The 24,711-nt window shown below is 42.4% G+C and overlaps 1 protein-coding gene across 11 annotated transcripts in view; it reads left to right on the forward strand.

The window, feature by feature from the left end:
* The window catches only part of TIAM1 (TIAM Rac1 associated GEF 1), a 204,372-nt gene that overhangs the window by 57,069 nt on the left and 122,592 nt on the right, over positions 1-24,711 (forward strand). For 6 of the 11 annotated variants that reach the window (XM_082393659.1, XM_082393657.1, XM_082393658.1 and 3 more), the window contains 2 exons: positions 3,542-3,719; positions 13,221-14,197. In XM_082393659.1, the coding sequence (XP_082249785.1) occupies positions 13,232-14,197 (966 nt within the window). In that variant the 5' untranslated portion in view covers positions 3,542-3,719; positions 13,221-13,231. Of the gene's footprint in view, positions 1-3,541; positions 3,720-13,024; positions 13,100-13,220; positions 14,198-24,711 lie in introns of all 11 variants that reach the window. The other 5 variants (XM_082393649.1, XM_082393656.1, XM_082393653.1 and 2 more) reach the window with 1 other exon arrangement.

The raw sequence follows: 24,711 nt of genomic DNA on the forward strand, positions 1-24,711 counted from the left end.
GTCCTTTATTGAATATAATAATGGTTAAAATCATAAGTAAAGAAAACGACTGATGAATTTTCTTTAACATTAATTTCTGAACCATTAAAAAATTTCCAGTGTCCTAGATTCATCCATCTGTCTGTTCACCCAAGGCTGATTTTTGGACTAAATATGAATACTAAAATCTAAATTCTTCTGGTGCTTATTGCATATAAGAAATATTAAGGATTTCTGACTTGTTCAGGATTTAGATCTAACACTACTACTCCCAGCCCACTTTTAAGGTTCAGGGCAAGGGGGAAACTTTCTGATTCTCATTAATTCAGTAATATGAAACACTTTTGGGCACTAAATCATGATGAACAGCATAAGAATTAACATACTTTTTTAGTTCTTTATAGTGTTTTGTTTTGATTCTCTAATTTCTGTCTTATAACAACCTTTTCAGGTAGGTGTTAAGTAACGTAGATAATATTACACATCGTTATTTTTCCTGCTAAGTTTCAGAATGGGTAGTTTACTTACCCAAGGTCACATAAGTTAGTAAGTAATAGAGCCTGGTATACAAACTTAGGTATTTTGAGGGCAAGTACAATATCCTTTTCTCTATACACTTTGATTCCTGGAACTTGCAAACACTTAAAAGTGACAGGATGCCTCTTATGACTGTTTTCTAAAGGTGAAAAAGAAAGTTCTGGTGAGGCAGACGTTGTAGGAAAAGCCATGGATTAACTGCCATGGGCACCGTATTTCTGACAGTTGTCATAGTTTCATCTCGCATGAGACTGTCGGGTTGGAGTGATGGGACTTCTGAGCCCTGTCTATTTTTGAGGTATTTGAAGACTGGGATTCGTTTTGGTAATTCCTTCCCCTCCTCCAGCTCACACACTTCCCTGTGAAAACTGGTTATTTGACACCTGACACAGAAATTGACTATACGGGTTGAGATGAATCTGAGTGAGACTGTAAAACTCGGCACATTTATTGTTCACTTCACTAGGGGTCATCTTAATGTAATGCAGACCATCCTCCTGGTCCTGCCAGATTTTGTCAGTGTGGTTTGTGTGTGTGCGTGAGCTGTGGCTAATTGAGTCAATCACATCTTCCAGCTGGATTAAGGAATTCCCCTATTATCTCACAACACATTTAAGGCGACCAGTTTCAACGTAGAACATAGACCGGTTTCAGTGAGTTAGGTACCATGTTTTAAGGAAGCCCCCATAATAGTGGCCCTTCTGTAGCATCCTCCTTATTGTTTACAAATGTCGAATAATAGTGGAAATAATCGCTGATATTTATTGAGAACTGACCAAGGGGTAGGCACTAAGCTAATTATGTAACATTGATGATCTCATTTAATGCTTATATCAACAGAATGGCTTAGGAACTCTTATCCCCATTTGTAGAGGGATAAATTGATATTTAGAGTTTGCCTCAAATCACCTTGCAAGTAAGTGGCAAGGCTGTGTTTTGACCTGATGCCTGTAGTGGGACTCTAGGCCTGAACTCCCAACACCGAGTTTGGTGCTTAGCTGCCTCCCGTTGAAGTTGAATTCTTTGCAGCTCTTAAAGAAAACCTGGAGTCCTGGTGGTTCTTGGGTTGCCATGGTGTATGTTCACAAGGCCATGGAGGAGTTAACCCACTGTGAGTACTCGATACACACTGAGTGCTTGATGACACATTGCAACCTTAGCATATTTGCTGATTTCAAAGAACAGCTATGTGTCTCTTCATCCATCTGTATCAAGGGTCAGTTCCACAGCCAGGCTCACAGGTAAAAATTTTTTTCCCACCAAAATCAGAAAAAAAAATTATACCAAATAAACTGAGTTTTGTTTTCCTGCATGTTTTATAAATCATGCCTGGTAACTTTCACTTTCTTCCCCCATGTAGTTTTTCTGCTCAGGGGTTAGAAGAATATAATAGAGAAGCATTTTAATTCTGGTAGTAGAATATGTACTTTTTTTTTTTAGGTATAAAAAAATGCGTTATCAGCCTCCGTTGTGCAGGTGGAGGACAGCCGCCTGCAGGCCCGGTTTGCCAGCAAGAAACCAGCCTTGCAAATTATTGGCAGCTGGCACTGTAATGAGTCCATTTCAATATAAATGGGCTGTTGCTTATTAATTTCTGCCAGTTCCTAAGCAATTCAGGAACCGCTTTGAAAATGTGAAACTTTGCAGAGAACAGCTTAAGGAGGATGCCTGGGAAAAGAGAGGGAACAGGACAGCAGTGGGAGAATTACGGAAAGGACGTGGATTGTAGGGTCAGAATGGGGTATTGCTGAGAACTCTTGCCCCTCTCCTGGCAAACGTGAGTCACCAAGTTCACGGTGAAATAGCACGTTTTCCAAGATAGAACTGTAACTTCACTTACTGTGCTGTTCTCTACAGATGTATATATTTATTTATTTACTGTCTTGGTGTGGCTGCCTTCTACACCAGGAGGCAGTTTTCTCCGTGGTCCTGTGCAAACTGTTTGTCATCTCGGGTTCCCACCTTTATTTCTTTCTTTATTTTTGGCTGTATTGGGTCTTCCTTGCTGACCGTAGACTTTCTCTAGTTGCGGCGAGCAGGGCTGATCTTTGTTGCGGTGTGTGGGCTTCTCATTGCAGTGGCTTCTCTTGTTGCAGAGCACAGGCTCTAGGCGCACGGGCTTCAGTAGTTGTGGCACACGGGCTCAGTAGTTGTGGCACGCGGGCTCAGTGGTTGTGGCTCGCGGGCTCTAGAACGCAGGCTCAGTTGCTGTGGTGCGTGGGCTTAGTTGCTCCGCGGCATGTGGGATCTTCCCGGTCCAGGGCTCGAACCCGTGTCCCCTGCATTGGCAGGCGGATTCTTAACCACTGCGCCACCAGGGAAGTCCTCGGGTTCCCACCTTGATGAAGCCACCAGCAATAGGTACCAACTGTGGGCAGCCCCACAGAGGAATGGTCAGTAGGAGAGGAATGAGGGGAGCCACCCCAAGGAAGCCCTCGGGGCTTTCTCCTGTCTTAGTATCTGCAGTCTCACCTCAGAAGGCAGGCTTTAGAAAAAAGAGACCATTAATACTGCTTGTCTGTGGAGCTTATTTTGAAAACATGTATGTGATGAGAAGGTCTATGTACTGAATTTGGTCTTTTGTTTAACTGTCTTTTAGCATTTTCTTCAACTTCTCTGGTAAATATAGCTCTGCTTGGAGAATAACTGAGATGCCCTTGTTTCCTTTCATTCCTCTCTGTTGAGACTTTTTAAACATTAAGAGGGAACCGTGGACACCATTTCCCAGTAACCTGTTTCTGTTATGCGATACCTTCATCTTTAGAGATTAACGGTTAAAATGATAAAATAACTGAGTTTGTCAGGCTGTTTATTACCGTGAATGTAAATATGCTTGTGTTTATTGATTTATCTGATTATGCCTGTTATTTTATACCTGTAGCTAAATGTGGCATTGTTCAATTTGGGGGGGTGGTATTTCACACAGAATGGATGTTGGAGACTTTACGTAAATGGGCTCGATGGAAAATTCCTGTTTCCTGTGTTCTGGCTAACCATTTGCTTTCTCTTCTTCTGTCCTCTCCAGGTTTTGGGGACGTTCTCATAGACTCAGGTGAGACTGTGATGGCCACCCCGTGGGGCCAGTGCTGATACGTTTCCCAGCCCCGGTCATTGTTCATCCTGACGTCATTTCCAATCTCAATATCTAAATGCCACAGTGCTCTTGGGGCAAGTTGGGCTGGGAACCACTGTTGCCTTGTAAGGTAAGTCTGCGTATGTGTATTTGAGCCTGTGTATATCCCCATGAATTAATGGTGACGCCCCAGAGGTGGTGAGACAGATACATTTTAGCAGAATTGGCATTGCTGTGTTGTATGTAGCTTGTGGAAAAAAAGAATTCGGAGTCACTTTTTTGGATTAAGGTTACACCCATCTAACAAGTCAAAAGTATTAGCATTAAAACTAAAAAAAAAAAAGAAAAAAGAAAAAGCAGGTACCTGTCTTTTTCCCCCTGTGAATTGCCCTCAGGATCTTTTAAATTTATTCCTGAGCTTTGCCATCTTTAGATGGGATAATGTTTGAAAAAAGGCAATCCCAGCTTCAAAATCTTACTTCAAAACAATGATATATTTTGTTTCTAGTTTGGATAATCTTTTAAAAAGCAAAATAAATACAGTCAAAATAATAATCTTTCTAAATCAAAGATCATCTTTTATTTGTTGCAGAACTTTCCTGTTTAGTCTCCTGTGTTAGGGGTATTTGTGTGTGACTTGGCAAAACGCTTTTCATGGGTTTGTAAAGATTTAGCAAAAACTTTGAGAACTTTGTCTCAGTTTAATCTTAGCTCTTTCCCCCCTACCCCCCTATCCTGTCTTCAGGCTCAGCCTCCAGTAGGAAAAAAACAGGCTTGAAACCAAGCCCTCCCACTAGAATCTAATTTTAAATTTGCAATCTGTTGTCCTGTGATTTTTGCTTCAAATTTAACTTTGAAATAAATACATTTCATCCTTTCTCTTGCAATTTTGGAGGTCTGTTTTCAAGTCATAGAAGGGTAATCATTACGTTTATTTTAATAAGCTTTTCAATACCTCGGGAGGGGGTGAAAAATTTTATTATTAATAATCATAATTTATATACATCATTAGACGCCTTATGCTTGGATTTCACAATGCCTTTACCAGCAAGAGAAACCTTGCTTTAATAGTTAACTTTTGACTTGAATATAAGTTGGGTCATCTTGCGCCCACTAATGGGCTCTAATATTTTATATTTTTGAAATACCCTTATTATAGGCAATCTGAGTGATGAGCATTCCCATTGAGAAGAGATGTACGAAAACTTTAATTTATTTAAATGGCCAATGTAATAACAAGTAAGGCATGGACCCTGCCATTGGGAGATTATAATAAAATGCGAGGGGTCTACATACAAAGCAAGACAAGTGTGTCAGTGTACAAATAACCATGCCACAGACACGATGTGAGGAGGTCGAGCAAAGTGCCATTGGAACATAGAGAAAGAGTGATTAAATTCCAGCTCCATAGTATTTTCTTTATCTTAGGTAATTTTCTGGAGCCATCTGTTTTAAGTTTGGGTTTGGTGCTGTTTTATTGTAGCTGTCAGTGTGGTGCCCCCATCCTTACTCTCTTCAATTATCCAAGAAACCTAGGGACTTAAAGCATTTATTTATTTTTTTTCTTTCCTTAAAATGAATTGCAGGTTCAGTGTAGTAACTCTGGAAAATACAATAAACAAAGTATAATTTTGAAAATTAAAATTGCCCATAATCACTCTATCTAGGATAGTAACTTAAAAATATTTTATACGTCTATATATTCTTTCTGTCTGTCTCTCTCTCTCTCTTTTTTCCTCTCCCTCTCCCTCCGTCTTCCTGTGTGTGTGATGGTGGGGAGAGGGAGAGAGAGAAAGTAAAATATTGTTAACATTCTTAAATTTTTAATCTCCTCAAAGCCAATATCTTGTATGTGCATCTCAAATGTAAGTTTTGACTTGCTGAGAATAAGAAGAGTTTTGCTCCAGAGATGTTTGACCCTAATAGTAGAATTATCTTTTTGATTATCTACCCCTGAACAAGGCAAGCCCTGGCAGGCTGACCCACAAGGCTGGGCTTTGATCATGTGGAACATTCCTGTTCTTCAGCTAAAGGGTGGGGCATTCTGCTGTCTGTTTGGAGTACTGCTTGAACTTCTGGTCTCATCTAGGGAATTAGACATCCTAAACCATAAAAATATTATTATAACCTCCTTAGATCTCAAGGTGATGAGGTTATTTCTCGTTTCCCTTGTGTCTTGTTCTTTGTCTCCCATTTTTCCCTCTGACTAAAACTAGTACAGGAGTATTTTTCTTTGTCCTCTCTGCCCAGAGACTTTGACCATGGGTGGCTTTCTATTAACTGGAATGTTTTCTCATTCAGTACTAAGAAAACCTCACATTGGCATGATCGAAAAATTCAGCTTACATGTTATATCTTGGATCATACAGGCTTTACCTTTCTTTTTAATTTGTGTTCTACTTCTCCACTCACGTATAATAATTGATGTTCACGGTGATCTTGCATAGATGTTGCAAGCAATTAAATTTTTCATTTATTTCAAGAGTGTTTACCTTTACTCAGAGAACTCAGAGAACACAGTTGTACAAATTGCTTTAAAAGTTTGATAATTCCAACCTCTGGGTCACCTTGGGGTTGGCATCTATTGACTGTCCTTTCCCCTGAGAACTGGTTAGATTTTCCTGGTTCTTTGGAATGCATTGTGGACATTTTGAGTATTATGTTGGGAGAATCTAGGTCCTGTGAAAATCATCTAGAGAATGTTGAATTTTCTTCTTTGCTTTTTAAGCGGGTAATCAACCTGGCTAGGTTCAGATGGCAAGTTCTGTCTGACCTCCTATGGGTGGTGGCTCTCATGTCAGTTCAGTTTTCAAAGCCTTTGCTCTGAGGCTGTAGGTTTATTCCACACAGGTGCCACTTGGGAGCTAGACTGGGAGGTGGGCTGTGGTTTATATCATAATTCAGTTCTCAAAGCCTTTGCTGTCTTGCTTTGGGTCAGTCCCAGGTATGTGCACTTGAGGGGTGAGCCTGGGACTTGTGTAGATGTACATAGCATTAGATGATTTGTTTCCTCCAGCTCTTTTTTTCTCTGAGATCCCTCTCACTCTTTGACTTGCAGGGATCATTATTCTTAGTTTCTTTGGCTAGAATGACAGGGTACGTCTCAGGAGTTTTTGCTGCCTGTGCCACAGCTGGACTGTGTGCTCACCCTCTATGCAAGGCTGGAAGAGTAAAGTAATAAAAACAAAAATATGGGAAACTCACTCTTGTTAGAGTGGCTTCTTCAGGTTTTGACTCCCATCCCCAATCCACCTGCTTTTGCTTACGCTTTGGAATCCCTCGGGTAGTTGGTTTTTCCTTTGGTCCAGAGTTTTTAATATTTATCATTGGGAGAAAGATCAGCCGTGGTGTCTTACTTCATCTTGGCTGGCACCAATATTAGCATTTCAGTTTTGTTCACTACTGTGTTAGAGACAGAAGCCCAATCCCTAGTTAATCAACTCTACTTCTCTATTTAATCTCACTATAGACGATTGTTTTGTGTTTACTTTGTATTTCTTGATAATATTATACTCGATAATGCTCAATGCATGCTTATTTTTTATTGCCTAATTTGTTGAAAAAGAGGATTCAAAAACATTTCATGTTGAAGAATCCTCACTTTTAAACAAAAATTTCATTTAACCAGAATATTCCAGTTAGTTAAGGCTTTAACTTTTTATTTTGAAATAATTATAGAAATCGTACACAATAAGTGTACCCTTAACCTAGTTTCCCCTAATGGTTGCATCTTACATAATTGCAGTAAACTACCAAAGCCAGGAATGTGACATTTTTTTCAGTGTGTGTGAATACTTCTATATCATTTTATCACATAAGGCTTAGTAGGCTAATAAGTTTTTAAAAGCTGTCCCTGAGAAAGGACCACCTACCAGATGTATGTATGAACCATTCTAATGACTGTACTTTTTTTTTTTCTTTTTTTTTAAATTGAAGTATAGTTGATTTACAATGTTGTGTTAGATTTGGGTGTACAGCACAGTGATTCAGTTATACAGACATATATATATCTATTCTTTTTCACATTCTTTTCTGTTATAGGTTATGACAAAATATTGAGTATAGTTCCTTGTGCTTTACAGTAGGTCCTTGTTGGTTATCTATTTTATATACAGTAGCATGTATATGTTAATCCCAAACTCCTAATTTATCCCTCCCCCCTTTCCCTTTTGGTAACTATAAGTTTGTTTTCTATGTCTGTGGGTCTATTTCTATTTTGTAAATAAGTTCATTTGTGTCTTTTTTTTCAGATTCCACATGTAAGCGATATCATATGATATTTGTCTTTCTCCGTCTGATTTACTTCACTTAGTATGATATGATAATCTCTAGGTCCATTCATGTTGCTGCAAGTGGCATTATTTCATCCTTTTTTACGGCTGAGTAATATTCCATATTGTATGTGTGTGTTTGTGTGTATAGATAGATAGATAAATAAAGATACATCTTCTTTATCCATTCATCTGTGAATGGACATTTAGGCTGCTTCTGTGTCTTGGCTATTGTACATAGTGCTGCCTGTACTTATTGATAAAGTTCCTTAAGATACCTTTTAACTGTTTCACTGAGTACAGTAAGCCCCCTACATACGAACGTGTTCCGTTCTGAGAGCGCATTCCTAAGTCCAGTTTGTTTGTAAGTCCAACAAAGTTAGCCTAGGTACACACCTAACATCATCGGCTATATAGTAGTATTTAATTTGATGGGATTTAAAGGGAGTTTCTATGATTACTTGAAAAGTTTAACTCCTCACTTGAAGAGAAAGATCATGGTGTTGGGAAGAATGGGAAAGTCACACTCCCTCTAGTGTCCTTGGTCTCTGGCCCTGAGAATCTCTTGATTTTCTGACATCTTCTACTTTCAGATGACCCCCCCCCCCCCATCATGTCAGTATGTCTCCTTTGCCCCGATTTTCTCTGGATCATCTCAGGCTGAGCAGTTCTGCACTGTCTACCCTGACAACGAGGAGAGGTATCCTCTTGATTCTGAACCCCTTTCCTAACTAAACCTCTGAGGGAATAGCTCCAAAAAGAGGAAGAATGTGGGAATGAAGTGAAATGAGACAGGAGCGAGACCTTAATTCGCTGCTTAGGTAATTGAAGTTTGGGGAGTACAGTAAAGCAGGGCAAGCTGAAGCCCTCAACTCAGTTCATGGATCAGGGCGATGCCAAACCCAGTGGCCTGGAGTGAGGGACCTGTACTGGTCTGCAGGTGGAAGGGACCCAGAGAAGAGCACACAGACTGGAAACCGGTGTGTTGTCTAGGCACTCTGATGTAGAAGAGCTGGCATATTTAAGGCCAATGTGTGTTTTCTCTAGTTCACATTGTGCTAACATTCTCATCTATTTTCTGTTGTAGTTGTATGAGTTTGAATGTTTACATTCTAGATTAAAGTTTATTTTGTCATTCATTCATTCATTCAGTATTTTTCCACTGAGCACCTACTGTCTTTCAGGCAGTGTTCTAGGCACTGCGGATACAGCAATAAACAAGACAAGCAAACTTTCCGTCCTACGCCTGAGGCTTAGTTTCTAGTGGGGAAGGATAGAGAATAAAGAAGATAAGTATCTCTTTTCCTGCCCTGCAGATAGGTTCATCAGTATCATTTTTCTAGATTCCATATGTATGTGTTAATATACAATATTTGTTTTTCTCTTTCTGACTTACTTCACTCTGTATGACAGACTCTAGGTTCATCCGCATCACTGCAAGTCACCTAATTTCATTCTTTTTTATGGCTGAGTAATATTCCATTGTATATATGTACCACACGCAGATGAAGAGAATGGACTTGTGGACACAGAGGGGGAAGGGGAGGGTTTGATGAACTGAGAGAGTAGCATTGACATATATACACTACCATGTGTAAAATAGATAGCTAGTGGGAAGCTGCTGTATAGCACAGGGAGCTCAGCTTGGTGCTCTTTGATGACCTAGAAGGGTGGGATGGGGGTGGGTGGGAGGGAGGCTCAAGAGGGAGGGGATATATATATAAAACATATAGCTGACTCACTTTGTTGTACAGCAGAAACTAACACAACATTGTAAAGCAAATATACTCCAAAAAAAAAAAAAAGGTAAGTAAGTGAAACACATTTTTTGTTACAATTATGATAAATGCGAAGGAGGGGGGAAAAAAAATCAAAGAATGGGGATAAGAAATGTTGAGTTCTGAGGGTTGTCATTTTGATAGGGATGTCAGGAAAGGCCTTTCTGAGAAGGTGATATTTGAGTCAAGATCGGAACAAACTGGAAAGAGTGAGCCAGATGTAGATTCCTGAAAACTGGAGGGTTGCAGGCAGAGGAAAGAGCATGAGCAAAGGCCCTGGGGCAGGCCAGGAAGCCAGATCTTAGACCATTGGAAAGAAAGTGTAAGACTTGAGGTTTGAATTCGGAGAACCGTTCCCTATGTTACAGTCTTGCGCACTACTTCCTGCTTAATATCCCTCCCACTAACTACCCCCAGAAAGTGCAAGCTGTTTGGGGCCACTAACATTCTACATAAGGAAATAACTAGTGTAATGAGTTAAAAAATGGTAACATTTTCCAGCTTGCAATCGAGTACCTTTATTCTGATGCTCTGCTTTTCTATTTCTAGCCCAGTTTTTGCATTTCAGCCTGTTCTCCTCCCCCTTAATCTTTCCCCTCTTACCTAGTGACTGTGTGATGATTATGTTGGTAAAGTACTGATCACTACTTTTTGCTTTTGTTACTAAAATGCATGAACATTTATTGACTCATCACGCGTAGAACACTTGTAGTCTCTCTAGAGGCTACAAAAAAAGTGAAAGCCACTTTCTGCCCAAAGTTGCTTCCAGACTCACAGGAACAAACAAAGCCTATGCAAATGTAAAATATAAACCAAGTTTTTTGTTTGTAATAAAAATAAATGATAAGGGTTAAGTAAGAGAGAGCAGGGAGAAATGAAGATGCTGAAAGTAGCTGGCATTTTACATTTGTGTGTGAAAAGGGTTAGGATTTTCAATTCACCAGTGTTCTGGGGGTTGCCCGTGGGACGGGGGTTGTCCCTGAAAGAGGAGATTGTGTCTGTTGTATGCAATAAGCAATTTAAATTTTTCTTGCTTATGTTATTTCAGGGTCCCCCACATGGGCCTTCGTGGTTCTCACTGACCTTTTGGGAAAAGCTTTTAAATGAAGGGGTGTTTCAGCAGTCCCTAGAAACATTTTTCTGCTAAGTTGAGTTGCTTCAGACTTCCTGCTGACTCTGCTTAGATCATCCCCTGAGAATTTCTTCTCGGTAGGATTTAAGAGATTTGGCATTCATCTCTAAACTCTAGTTCTAAAGATAAAAATGGCTTCTTTCCTACCTTGGCTGGCTGAAAAGAATCTTGCTACTAAAAATGCTATTAATATAACAGACCCGTCAGAGCAACGCAGGGAGTGCTGTAATTCTTGAAGGTTGGGGCCATTTCCTTTAGGAAACCTCTCCTGAGGCTTTTAACTTGATTGGTTTTCTGTTGGCAGAAACAAGCCTAACCAGAAATTTGTTGTTGAGAATATGCCTGTGAATTTATATTTGCAAACTTTTGATGAATACAGTAGAGGAGGGTACCTCCTAGCACATTTGAGGTGACAGTTTTGCCTTTCTATACCTCAGTTCTGTCACCATCATTCTTTCCTTCTTTTAACTTTAAATCTATGTGATTCTTAAAATGGGACTGTGGCTAACGCCTGTTCTAAGCTTTTAATTACTTATTGGCAAAACATGTAGATACATAGACACATCCAGGTATCTTAATGTACACTTAAAAAAAAAAAATCAAGAACCCTGAGAAATTGGTCATGGCCTTTAGTATTACTTTAGATGCTTATTTATTTTACTTGCAAAAATGTAGTACATGATATTCTTAGGAATGTAGATAACACAAGTTATGCATGGACAGTGCATCTTTTCATTTTCCCTACACCAAGTTGAGTTTCTGTGTGTTTTCTTGGCTTCTTAAAGATGTCAGCCAGGGAGGTGTGAACTTATTGCTTTGAAGTATGCTTGCTACTAGTAAAAGGAAGATTCTCTTTCTTGGAAACGTCACTCTCAGAATCATATGATGTGTGACCTGGTAGGGAATATTCCAGTATGGGAATAGCTCCACATCTGGTGTCTGTATGAATTACTTCTGAACTCATCGGAACATTCAATGGAGGTTTTTCCCTTCCTGTTGCCACAAATTTCATTTCAGTAAAGATGTGCTTATAGGAGTTTAAGCAACCTTTGAGACTGAACAGTGGGATTATAGAGTGGTTCTGGATCAATGTGAATGTATATTATGTTTCAGGGTGTTTCAAACTGTAATGGTTACAATAAATTTGTTCCTGTTTTCTTTCCTCTGGTACCTTTCACTTTTTTGTTTATTATATCCCTTCCCTGGCTAGAATGTAAGTTTCATGACAGTGGGGAATGTGTGTCTTTTGTTGTCTGCTGTATCTCTGGCTTCTAGAATGTGGTAGGTGCTCAGGATATATTTTCTGAATGAATGACTATGTAGATGATTGAAAGAATCAGCTCAGGGAAGTGCCCAGCTACTCTATTTTTCTTCTTTCCTTTCTGGCCATTTTCATGTGTGTATCTTAAGTGTATACAACTTAACTGGTCTAGAGAAACCTCATTGCTGAGCAAGGAGAATAAGGCTATAAATAGAGTCACACTTGTCGAACTTTGAGCATTTTTCTATTTTCCACTCTGGGTAACAGTCCTCAGACCAATGAGAGAGACTGGAAAAATGTTAAGGAAGGAGTTGAATTAAGCTGGGTAGCCCCAAAAGGCTGAATGATATTTAGTGATTTCATCATGTGGATTTCTGTTTGCAGGGCACTCTGTACCAGATTAATGTTCTCAGGTTGGATTTGCTCCCAGAAGTAAACCCATTAGTTTGCTGCTAAGCAGAGAGTGGGGTTCCTATTTCATTTTGCCCATCTCCCTCTCCCTATCCCACTTCACACCCCCTACCCGAACCTCCCAATCAAGGTTTTCAGAATGCTGTGGAATTAAGGTAAAAACCCTTTTTCTTCTTGACTTTGATTTATTAGGAAGAGTTGATTGGACTTACATCTTGAGCTTTTCCATTTTTGATTGATTCTGAAGTGTAGATGGAGTCAGAATGAAACAGAAAACCATTGGGAGAGAGGGAGGTTATCCAATGCACCTCTGAGTTTTGCTTGGTGTTTTGAAATGTGTAATTTCAAACAGAAAGTTACTCGTTTGGCAGACACCTTGCTTTGTACTTTTTAGAGTTTTTAGTTTATGGATAGGCAGAGAGCTTTAAATATACACCTGTAGAGTTTAAGTAGAAGAAGACGACAGTTGCCAGCTCTATGAAAGCAACCCTGTGCCGTGCCCGGTGGGCAGCTACCCTCCGGGCAGAGACAAGTGTAATTCTCTAATGATCTTATTTATGTTCTTATTTCATATCTCCACAGGAGTAATCTCAGTACATGATGTTAGTTCTCAACTGCTACCACGTAAGAGTCCAAGTACCTGCCAGGTGCATATAGGTGCGCTGTTATCTGCCAAGCTGGCTGCCCTCCCTGTGTGCTGAACTCCTCCTGTTAACTGCCTATACCCATTGGATGACTCAATGATTCCCTCCTTTTTTTTTTTTTTTCTTTGCTACAGACCATAAAACCATGGGAAACGCAGAAAGTCAAAATGTAGTGCATGAGTTTTATGGAGAAAAGCATGCGAGCCTGGGGCGCAAACACACGTCGCGCTCCCTGCGCCTGTCGCACAAGGCGCGGCGGACCAGGCACGCCTCCTCGGGGAAGGTGATCCACAGGACCTCCGAAGTGACCACCCGATCCAGCAGCACTCCCAGTATCCCCCAGTCCCTGGCCGAAAATGGCTTGGAGCCCTTCTCCCAAGAAGGCACCCTGGAGGACTTCGGGAGCCCCATCTGGGTGGACCGAGTGGATGTGGGCTTGAGACCCGTGTCTTACACGGATTCTTCCGTCAGTCCCAGCGGAGGCAGCGGCATTGTCCTCGCAGCAGCCTCTGTGCAGAGCATGCCAGACTCGGAGGAGGGCAGGCTTTACGGGGATGACGCTACGTACTTGGCGGAGGGAGGCAGGAGGCAGCATCCCTATACATCCGATGGGCCCACTTTCACGGAGACGGCGAGCTTTAAGAAGAAACGCTCCAAATCTGCAGACATCTGGCGGGAGGACAGCCTGGAATTCTCACTCTCTGATCTGAGCCAAGAACATTTAACAAGCAACGAAGAGATCTTGGGTTCTGCCGAAGAGAAAGACTGCGAGGAGACTCGGGGGATGGAAGCCCCGGCGAGTCCGCGGCAGCTCAGTACCTGTCAACGTGCCAATTCACTGGGGGACTTGTACGCTCCTCAGAAAACCTCCGGGGTGACGGCAGACGGGGGGCGGAGGAGCAAATTTGCAGGCTACTGTCGGAATTTGGTGTCTGATATTCCTGATCTCGCGAACCATAAGATGCCACCGGCTGCTGCCGAAGAGGCTCTTCCGTACAGTAATTATAACACACTTCCCTGTAGGAAATCTCACTGTCTTTCCGAAGGTGCCACCAACCCACAAATGAGCCACAACAACAGCATGCAAGGCAGAAGAGCAAAAACAACTCAGGTAAAGTGACTGGAATCTGTTTCAATATTTTGGAAATGATGCATGACTTTCAGTGCATGATTTTGCTCTTACACGATTCCCATCTTTTAGCCGGGTTTTACCATGTTCCCCTGGCGGGTGCTGCAGCCGATGCCGTTTCTCTGGAGATTCAGCGCTCTTCGGCTTCGCCCCTCTTGCAGTTCTGCGGTGAGGGGGTGGGGATTAAGGAGTAAGCGTAGATGGGTGTCGGGGATGTGATGAGAGTGGGAATAAAGCTGATAAGTTCACGTTGGGAAGCTGCCTCTCCAATTCAGGTCTTCAACAGCATCTCCCTTCTTCTGAGCTTCCTTCCTAACGTGGTTCTATCCGTGGACAGATGGGGATGGTGGGGTGTGGACTCTGGGAACTTCTTTCCTCAGCGCCGCAGGTGGGAAGAGGTTAGTCGGCCGCTCGTTGGAGGAGGTGTTTCTGATTCAGGGCGGGCTCTGGTCATTTGTCAGCTTCTCTCAGAGGTTGGCAGGCTGACTGCCTTACCAGGAGCCATTTCCATTTCCTGTTCCTTGCAGGGCTGGCCAGCCCTCTCTCTGGAGGGAGGTGTTGCGGAAGGAATAACATGGGTGGCTTCCAGTTCTACGCTGCAGCAACTGGTTTCTGACCTCGGGCAAACCCTGACTTCTAGTTGCTCTTCTGAACCAGTGGGGTAAAGATGCTCGACTCACCTGCTTCGGGGTCCAGGGCATGAAAGAGCGGGTGTGAAAACATTTTTCAAAGATTTAAAACGTATCTTACTTACGAAAGGAAGACCCGTTACCTTAATTAGTAATGATAATTAACGTGGAGATAATAACGTGTCAAGTAATCCTGCATGCCTCCGTCCTTTTCTGGTCCTGCAGTTCCCTGTAGTGGAGTTCTGGGAGTCCTGGCTTGTGTTGAGGATGGGTTGGTAGTTTGCAGGTGGTACTTCAGATCCGGAATCCAGATTGGGCCCATTTGCCTTGAAAGGTGTATTGGCCACCAGGGTGACCAGCGAATACCCCTGAGGTCAGCTGGAAAACAGCAGGTGTGCTCTGACCTGGCCAGCAGCCGATGGTGCTCACCTTCTGGTCTTGCTTCGGTGCAAGTCAAAGTTATTTCGAGGGTTATTTTGAGACTCAGTTCTCTTGGGAAGGGTGTCTAAATATAATGGGCAGATGGTGGGGAACCTGGGGAGGAGGGCAAAGGAAATTGGCACTAGATTGTCTGTGTTCCTGCCCAAGAGCAAGTTTGTTTTGTTTTGTTTTGTTTTGAAGTATTCAAAATCTCAGCTTTCTAATTTTATTTTGGAATTTTAAATCCCCGTATACAAGTCATCTGGGGATACAGTTTTTTTTTTTTTTTTTTTTTTTTTTTTTTTTACCACTGTAGATTTCTGTATTAGAATAATTGAAATTTACTATATATTCCTCTGGGTTGATATAGGTTAAAGGAGTCTGTGTTTGACCTTTTCCTCTTCTTTTTTAAAAAATATTTTAAATTGTGGTAAAAGTACACATAACATTTACCGTCTTGACATTTTTAAGTGTATGGTTGAGGGGTATTAAGTACATTCACACTGTTGTGTACCCTTCATCTTCAGAACTCTTTTCATCTTGTAGAACTGAAATTCTGTCCGCATTAAACAATAGTTCTCTGTTTCCCCCTTTCCCCGCCCCCTGGCAACCACCGTTCTACTTTCTGTCTCAGTGAATTTGGCTCTAGAGACCTTGTAAGAGTGGAATCATGTAGTATTTGTCTTTTTGTGACAGGCTTATTTCACTTAGGTTGATATCCTCAAGGTTCACACGTTGTAGCGTGTGTCAGAAGCTCCTTCCTTTTTAAGGCTGAATAATATTCCACTGTATGTATATAACACTCCCCCCACCGCTCCCCATTCACCCACTGAAGGACAAGTTTTGCTGATGGTGTCCAAGCCAGGTATCCTGGCTCCACCTCTTCTTACCTGAGTAACTTTGGGCACAATTTTTAAGTCTCTGGAAGCCTTAATTTCTTCATCTGTCAAATGGGAATAATAATAAAGTTTCTGAGAAAATGGAATGGGAAGGCCAGCGCTTGGTACTTTAGAAGCTACCCATAAGGGACAATCTGTAAGTTGTTGTAATTTTCATTATTATTAGTGTTGTATGAGTTGAGGACTCAAGGTAGTTTTGTGTTTATATCAAACTTTGTGTTAGAAACAAAATTATTAAAAAGGCTGATTCTGAGGTTTGAGAAGGTGAGTGTGAATGTTGCATCTAGATGCACTCCTTGAATTTTTATCCATCTCTCTTCTGAAACGAGATTATAATGATAGAAACGACTGAATTACCCCACTGTGGTCCCTCTGCCTACCCTGGCCGGGCTCTTCCTACACTGGCAATTTGACAGGTTGGGACGCAGGTGAGATAGGTGCCCTATTAAAGGGTCACCTGAAAGGCACTGCAGGCTCTGTCCTGAAGACATCGCCACATTGGCATTGCAGAGCTGATGGGAAGAAATGGTCTCCTGGCCCTCAGCAGTTAAAAGGAACCTCACCTGTGACTGTCACTTTTACCTGGAACAATGCTAAGTTAGCGCACATTCTGTGTAAGATTTGACGGGGTGCCAGGTGGTATTCTGGCTCCCTATCTCCAGGTCTCCAACACTGGGGGACAGTTGGACCTCTGCTTCCCCCCAATCCCCACAGATGGGGCTGTGAGCCTTTGAGTCATGGCCACCCCCAGAAGAGGGGCAGAGCTGGTATCACTGAAAGCTCTCATGTGTAATTGTTGTACGACATTTCCGTTCTTTGGCTTGTCGCCTTCTAGAATTGTTACTATATGAAAGTGAGATCATCTCAACGTGGTGTCTCATAAAGCACTGTGGTAGCTTAATGTAACGCAAAGTGCAACGGACTAGGAATCCTAAGAAGTACGTTTGCATCCCGGCTCACTCCTTACTAAACGGTGACCTTGGGCAAGTCACTCCATCACTGGCTCCTTCTCTGACCAGGGTGAGGGACACCAACCTCTGACAGGGCCATTAGGAGAACCAAGTGGGATTCCATGCATGGAAGCCTTTTGCAGAGTGTATAAAGTGAACGGAAGTCTTATTTTTGTATCGACTTTGCGTGTTGAGTGAGGATCTTTAATGACTTGAAACAAACCCCAGAATTATGCACAGCACTAACCCTCCACCCACACTTCCTAGTCTAAGTTGGGCGTGTTCGTCCAGCGCAATTTCTTGAGAACCCACTATGTTCCAAACAGTGTATTTTAAGAGGCAGTGGGTGTGGAGGCTTCCTTGAAAAGAATTCTTTTTTTTCTTTTTTTGTTGTTGGTAAAAGTTTCTGACCCAGGGGCCCTGTCCAGCAAGTTTGGATCGTAGATATTAAAGCCTCCTCATCTGCCCTGGTGATGTGATTGAATCTGTAATAGGCCTGTCAGCAGTTTTACTCCCCAGAAAAGAGCTCCTGGCAGGCATTTGGCCAAGGTCATGGCCTCTGAGCCTGAGAGACCATATGTTTTATCTGAACTAACATGAACAACATCTTTATATTTGAAAATGATCAGAAACTGTGTCTGCCACACAGTAAGTGCTGAGAAATTATATTTTGTCCAATTCAGCATACTTGAGTGTGTGTCGTGTACCTCCTGCATAAAAGTTTTATCTTGTGAGTCAGTCTGCTACTCATTTGTTGGGAGGATTTACCCAGACTCCTGAAAGCAGAGTTTATTTGTACTGACTTCTGTAAAATCCCAAGTAGCTTGCCCCTTGATTCAATGAATGCCTCATTGGTATTTTGGCCTGAACTTTTACTTTCAGTGTTCCCATGGTTGACGGACAGAGGAAAGGGCAGCCTGGTGTCAGGCAAAGAAGAGGTTCTGGAGTCCAGCAGGTCTGAGCTTTTAAGTTGGAACCCCGTTACCTGTTGGCTGTGTAACCTAGAAGGATCTCAGTGCCTCTTGAATGAGGGTTCCATACGGGAATGAATGTAAAACTCCTGGCACGATATCTTGCATGTATTAGATGCTCCGTAAATGATGGTTATTAGTTATGATGGTAAAGTTTGGTTTAACTGTGTAGAGTTCAGCTCTCCTGTGTTTCTAAGACTATCAGCGGGTGAGGTGGAGAGAGGAAACTGCCATTCAATGGAGTGTCTTTGAACCAGGTTCTGTGTTTGAAAGGGAAGCTTTGGCTTGGAGCGGCCCTGCATAACTCCTGAGGAGGGCTTCATTCATCCACTTGGGAGATGAAAGAATGTGAGCAGCTGTGCTGAGGATGTCTCAGGGGGCCGCCACCTTGGGAGGGAGCAGGGGGGGCCCCCTCAGAGCTCCTCGCGGGGATGTGGCGCTGGTGATTAGGTTTGTGTGCTGGTTCAGTTTCTGACACCCTCTTCACGCCGTGGTGTATGGAGTGGGATCGACAGAAGACAGAGCTCCTGGCCCCTGAGCACCTCTGCGGGGGTTCATTTCAGCCTGATTACGAGTTGCCAACTCACCCATCACTTTTCAGGGGAGGAAGTCAACCTAAGGAGATTAGGTGACAGGGTCTTACGACTGGATTAAAATCCAGGTCTTCTGACCCACAGACCAGGGTCCGTTCTACAGAAGCAAACCCACACCACACTGGCTACCCATGTTCAAACAGGTTTCAGCTCACGTGCCCTCAGATTTTAACATCAAAACCCCCAGTTCTGGTACAGAAGCCAAACAGGGTGGTGGGCTGAAAAGAAAATAGTAACTGTCCACTACCGTGGCCCGAAACAGCGGTCGGTCCCTGAAAGAGATGACCAAAGGCGACTTTATTTTTTATTTGTATTTTTTTAATTGAAATATAGTTGATTTACAATGTTGTGTTAACTTCTGCTGCTGTACAGCAAACTGATTCAGTTATAAATATATATACATTCTTTTTCATGTTCTTTTCCATTACGGTTTATCACAGGATATCGAATATAGTTCCCTGTGCTATACAGTAGGACCTTGTTGTTTATTGATTCTATATATAATAATTTGCATCTGCTAAGCCCAAGCTCCCACTCCATCTCCCCCCCACCTTCCCCCCACCTTCCCCTTGGCAACAAGTCTGTTCTCTACGTCTGAGTCTATTTCTGTTTCGTAGATAAGTTCATTTGTGTCATATTTTAGATTCCACATATAAGTGATATCATATGGTATTGTCTTTGTCTGACTTACTTCACTTAGTATGATAATCTCTAGTTCCATCTATGTTGCTGCAAATGGCATTATTATTATTATTCTTTTATGGCTGAGTAGTATTCCATTGTATATATGTACCACATCTTCTTTATCCATTCATCTGTCGATGGACATTTAGGTTGTTTCCATATCTTGGCTATTGTGAATAGTGCTGCTATGAACATAGGGGTGCATGTATCTTTTTGAATTATAGTTTTGTCTCCATATATATGCCCAGGAGTGGGATTGCTGGATCATATGGTAGCTCTATTTTTAGTTTTTTGAGGAACGTTCATACTGTTTTCCACAGTGGCTGCACCAACTTACGTTCCCACCAACTGTGTATTAGCGTTCCCTTTTCGCCACACCCTCTCCAGCATTCGTTACTTGTAGACATTTTAATGATGGTCATTCTGACTGGTGTGAGGTGGTACCTCATCGCAGTTTTGATTTGCATTTCTCTAATATTTAGCGATGTTGAGCATCTTTTCATGTGCCTGTTGGCCATCTGTATGTCTTTTTTGGAGAAATGCCAAAGATGACTTTAGAAGGCTCTGTCCCTGATGACTTTCTTGGTTGGATAAGCAAGTTAATAGGATTGGTGATTTCAGCAAGATAAAGGGTGCAGCATGATCAGAAGAAGATCTTGAGTTCCTGTAAAAGTTGTGTTGATTTTTAAAATTTTGTTTTGTTTTACACTTAGTTTAAATGGTTCAGGGATAAATATGTTCTCTGAGCTGAGAACTGACATCAGCATCCAAGAGATTCCTAACCTTTGGTCACAGATTCCTTTGCGAATCAGATGAAAAATTTGGATCTTTTGGGATCCACACAGAGACCACCCTTTTGCATATCATTTCAGGGGATCCATGGGTCCTCCAATGTCCACCGAGAAGCTTCTGGTTAAGAACCTCAGGTTAATTCTTTTTTTAAATTAATTTTTATTGGAGTATAGTTGCTTTACAATGTTGTGTTAGCTTCTACTGCACAGCAGAATGAATCAGCCATACATTTACATGACATCCCCTCCCTTTTGGATTTCCCTCCCGTTTAGGACACCACAGTGCATTAAGTGGAGGTCCCTGTTTTATACAGTGTGTTCCCCTCAGTTGTCTACTTTATACATAGTATCAATAGTGTATATGTATCAATCCCAATCTCCCAATTCCTCCCACCCCACTCCTTTCCCCCTTGGTATCATACATTTGAAGAACCTTAGGTTAATTCTTCGTGAAACAAAATATTTTCATAGAAATTCCACTTAAAAAAAACCCTCTCTTCTTTCACTGCTCCTGTTTGATGCTTCTTTTTTACCTTCCTTTTGATTTTTCTTTTTCTGCCATGTAAGTTAAGCAATGAGATATTTATTTTGAAAAACAGCCCGTCCATTTCAACAGGAATATCCCTCTTCTTTGCCAAGATCTTCTTTTGAGGAGTGGGAGGGTGAGTAGGTAGCTGAGAGATGGCTTATATCCGCAGTTCTCAGACTCCTTTATACTCTTAAAAAGTGTTACAGACTCCAAAGGGCTTCTGTTCGTGTGGGTTATACCTATAAATATTTATCACATTAGAAATTGAAACAGAAATGTAAAAAAAATACTTGTTAATTCATCTTAAAATAGGAGCAATAAACCATTACATGTTCACATAAATAACTTTATTTTTAAAATTTTATTTTCTAAAATTAAAAAAAAAAAAGCCAGAAGAAGGGCATTGTTTTGTATTTTTGCAAATCTCTACAGTTTCTGGCTTATCAGAAGACACTAGAGTCTCATATCTGCTTCTGCATTCACTCTCTTGTGACATGCTGTTTTGGTTGGACTATATGAGGAAAACCTGGCTTCGAACAGATAGTTGGTAAAGGGAGGAGGACCTTAGGGACCCCCGGAAATTATTTAAGGACCCCTGGTCCTCACTTGGAGAGCTGTTTATTTATGCTAATATAGGTTGGGGAGGTCCAAGCCTTTGAAAATCACATTCTTAGTTTAGTCCGTGAGGAGAGGAGGCTCTGTGTCCCTCAGTGCAAGTCGTGTCCCACAGTAACGTGTAATTGCTGGTTTCCCAGCATAACTGAGGAGGACAAAGGGCCGGGACCGGGAGCTTGGAGCAGCCCTGGGAGCGTCTCCACGGATCCACAGGGCAGAACTTAGGAAACGCCCACCAGCTTTTCTCTCTGCGTTGGCGCCCAGTGTGCTTTGAACTTACTGTTGACAGAATATCTAGTTTGGGCCATAAAACAGCCCAATATGTCTTTCTCACTTTCTCTCCTTTTAAAAAGATGAAAGAAAAAACGTGTAAATGAGCTCTGGTTGTCTCCATAAAAGACGTAATAAACCCGGATGGCTGGAAGATGTCGAAGTCAGGCTTTCCAGTTGGGGCTCATTTGTGACTTCCACTGGAGTTGAGCGTGCGTTGAGCCTGGAAATGCCTAGACCTTTAAATCAAACTAAAATGTGTTCCATGAGAAACGCTTTTCTTGTTTGGAGAGGAGGTTGGAAGATGAACAGCAGTTAAGTTGTTCAACAGTGTTTGTGTGTTTTTTTTTTTGGAAGTGCCTACGCCATGCCAGGCACTATTCTTGGTGCTTGGGATGCATCAAGAAGAGATCCCTGAGCTCACGAAGCTAGCTGGGGTGAAGTGGAGGTGTGTCTGCAGCAAAGAGTTAGCATAGCAAGTACATGACATGCTATGGGAAAAAGAGAGCAAGGTGAGGAAGAGCGGGCAGTGGGGAATGTGGGGCAATTCCGGATCAGGTGGTTGGGTTGGGCCCCGCCCCTCGGGATGGGCCCCGCCCCTCGGGATGGGCAGACTTGGGTAGGGATTTGGAAGGGAGATGGGAATTGGCCATTGATTTGGAAGGTGGGAGTGTGCCCTGCGCCTTTGAGGAAGAGCAAAGAGGCCAATGCGGCTGGAGCAGAGTTGGGGGGCGGGGCGGGGGGTGGGGGAAGGGATGGTGCAGAGAAGCTGCACGGGGATTGGAGGAGGGAAAGAGAAGGCTTCCAGCTGTGGGAAGAGGGACTTTGAGCTGAACCTTGAAGGATCAGCATTCCTGGAATTCCTGGAAGCAAGAAAAGTTGGGAGCATACCCGGCATGAGTTCTTCAGTTTCACTGGTGGCTGGGTGCATCTAAAGGTCCAGTGCTAAGGCTGGACATTGGTAGAGGCCCTGGATGGACAGCCTCGGGAGCCCTCACCTTGCTCCTGGGAGACTTACCCAGCCATGGCACGCAGGATGGATTGATGGGAGGAAGGCAGTTAGAATAGAGAGTCTTGTGGCTGAACCAGGGATGTGGCACTAGGAAAAGAAGAAAAGGGACTAGGGATGTGATATATCCTGAGGTGGTGAGGAGGGGAAGGGTGACGACAGGGTTTGAGACATGCACATAGAAAAACAGGTGAAAGGAGAGAGGTGATTCATTGACTTAGACATAGAGCTGTCTCCAATCTGGAGTTATCTGAAGCAACATTTCAAGCATTTGCCAACTTAACTTATGAGACTCTTTTGGGCAGCAGTAAGAACTTCAGCAGTTGTAATTGAGAGAAATTTTGAGTCACTCCGTTGTGAATCATTAGAGGGGATGGGACTGAGTGCTGGAAACTTTAAAGGGCATGGAGATTTTGCCTTAGGAAAGGGAGAAGAAGGAAATAGAAACAGGGTTTTAGAAATGTCTCAAAGGGAGCTGGGACACATGTAAAGAGGCTAAGAGTGGGAGGCCAAGAGGTACAATTTACAAACTTCAGAATCAAAAATTCAAAATGGCACTGGCTATCTGTGTAGAGAGAGGAAAGAAAAAAACCTTACAGTGATGACAAATGGATACTGCAATATTTCTGTAAATCAAGAATGGCAATTATTAGTAGCAGAGCCTAGCAGTTACAGCATAGGAAACATCATTTTCTTAGTTTATTGTGCAGTTTTGCGAATGTGAAAATAATTCAGGGGGATTACATTGGCTCGCACCAGCCTTGGTGGGCCTGTGTATTTTTCCCATGAGACCTTGTTTTTCCCAAGTTCCTCAGCAACGCCCATTCTTTCATGTTAGAGCAGGAAGATAGTCAGTGAGGTCAGGCAGTGTCTTCTCTCCTTGGGCTGAGATGTTAAGTAAGGCTGAGGATGGACATGTCAGTAATTAGAGTTAACACTCTTGTTCAGGTACTGTGTGCTGGGCACCGTTCTAGAAACTTGTGTGACCTCAATCTCACATCTTACAAAGTGTCTTACAAAGTAAATATTGTTGCTATTCCCATTATACAGGTGAGGAAACTGAGGCATGGATTGGTTCAAAATAACTTGCCCAGACGTGACATTTGCTGTATTGAGATTACCAAGGGAGGGTATACTAAGAGTATAGTATAGTATAGTACTGAGCATACCAAGGAGAGAATGTTGGAAACCAAAGACAGTGCTTATGTGTGTGCATGTGTGGCGGAGGGGAGTCCTTAGATTTGGGGGATAAGAAGAAGATGATAAGATGATGATAAGAGGGGGAATATTTTAGAATTTAATGAGGCAGAAATTGTTCTAATTCAAGGCTTCTGCAGGTCAAAATCTCCTCCCCCAGGGACTTCCCTGGTGGCCCAGTGGTTAAGAATCCATACTTCCACTGCAGGGGGCGCGGGTTCTATCCCTGACTGGGGAATTAAGATCCCGCATGCCTCGTGGCATGGCCAGAAAAAAAAAAAAATCTCCTCCCCCCCATTGGAATTCTGTGAACTCTTCTCTGCTGTATTTACCTTCTCTATACAGGTGTATTGAAGCAAAGCTGGATTCATCAGGAAAATTAAACAAAGTGACCAACATAACAGTTTCTAATTGCATTCGACTTGTAACTACAAGTTGCCAGTTGATCCTCCTGGGCCCTGACTTGTCCCAGGGCCCTTGAACTTTGTAGCTAATTAGCTCTTCAAAACTGTGTTCACACATCTTTAGCACAGCAAACCGGTCCCTCAGAGACTTTCTGAATTCCCCGGTGGAAACAACTTGAGCCTTTGCCACAATGTGTCTTCAGCCTATGTTCATGCAGGGTGACCTTCCAGTTTTCAAGGCAGTGAAAACAGGCTTTGAATTTACCTCTTGCTGCCTCCACTTTAGTACCAGAGCTCATTTAAGCATTTGCTGCCTGGCTAAAATGACAAAGAAAACTCTTGCCTGGCAGCTGTCGAACGTTTTGGGCAACAGCTGGCCACTTGTGCATCCAATGGGAAAGTGCATGCATTCGTGCTGGGAAACTGCCAGTGGAATGGAAATCGGTGAGTGCTCGAAGAATCTGGCTTGGGAGGACTTGTCCAGGGAGAGCAGGATTTAAGAGCCTCTGTATTCCATGAATGTTGTTTATAATTG

This window comes from Balaenoptera borealis (genome assembly GCF_965194805.1).
Source record: "Balaenoptera borealis genome assembly, chromosome: 5".
NCBI lineage: Eukaryota > Metazoa > Chordata > Mammalia > Artiodactyla > Balaenopteridae > Balaenoptera > Balaenoptera borealis.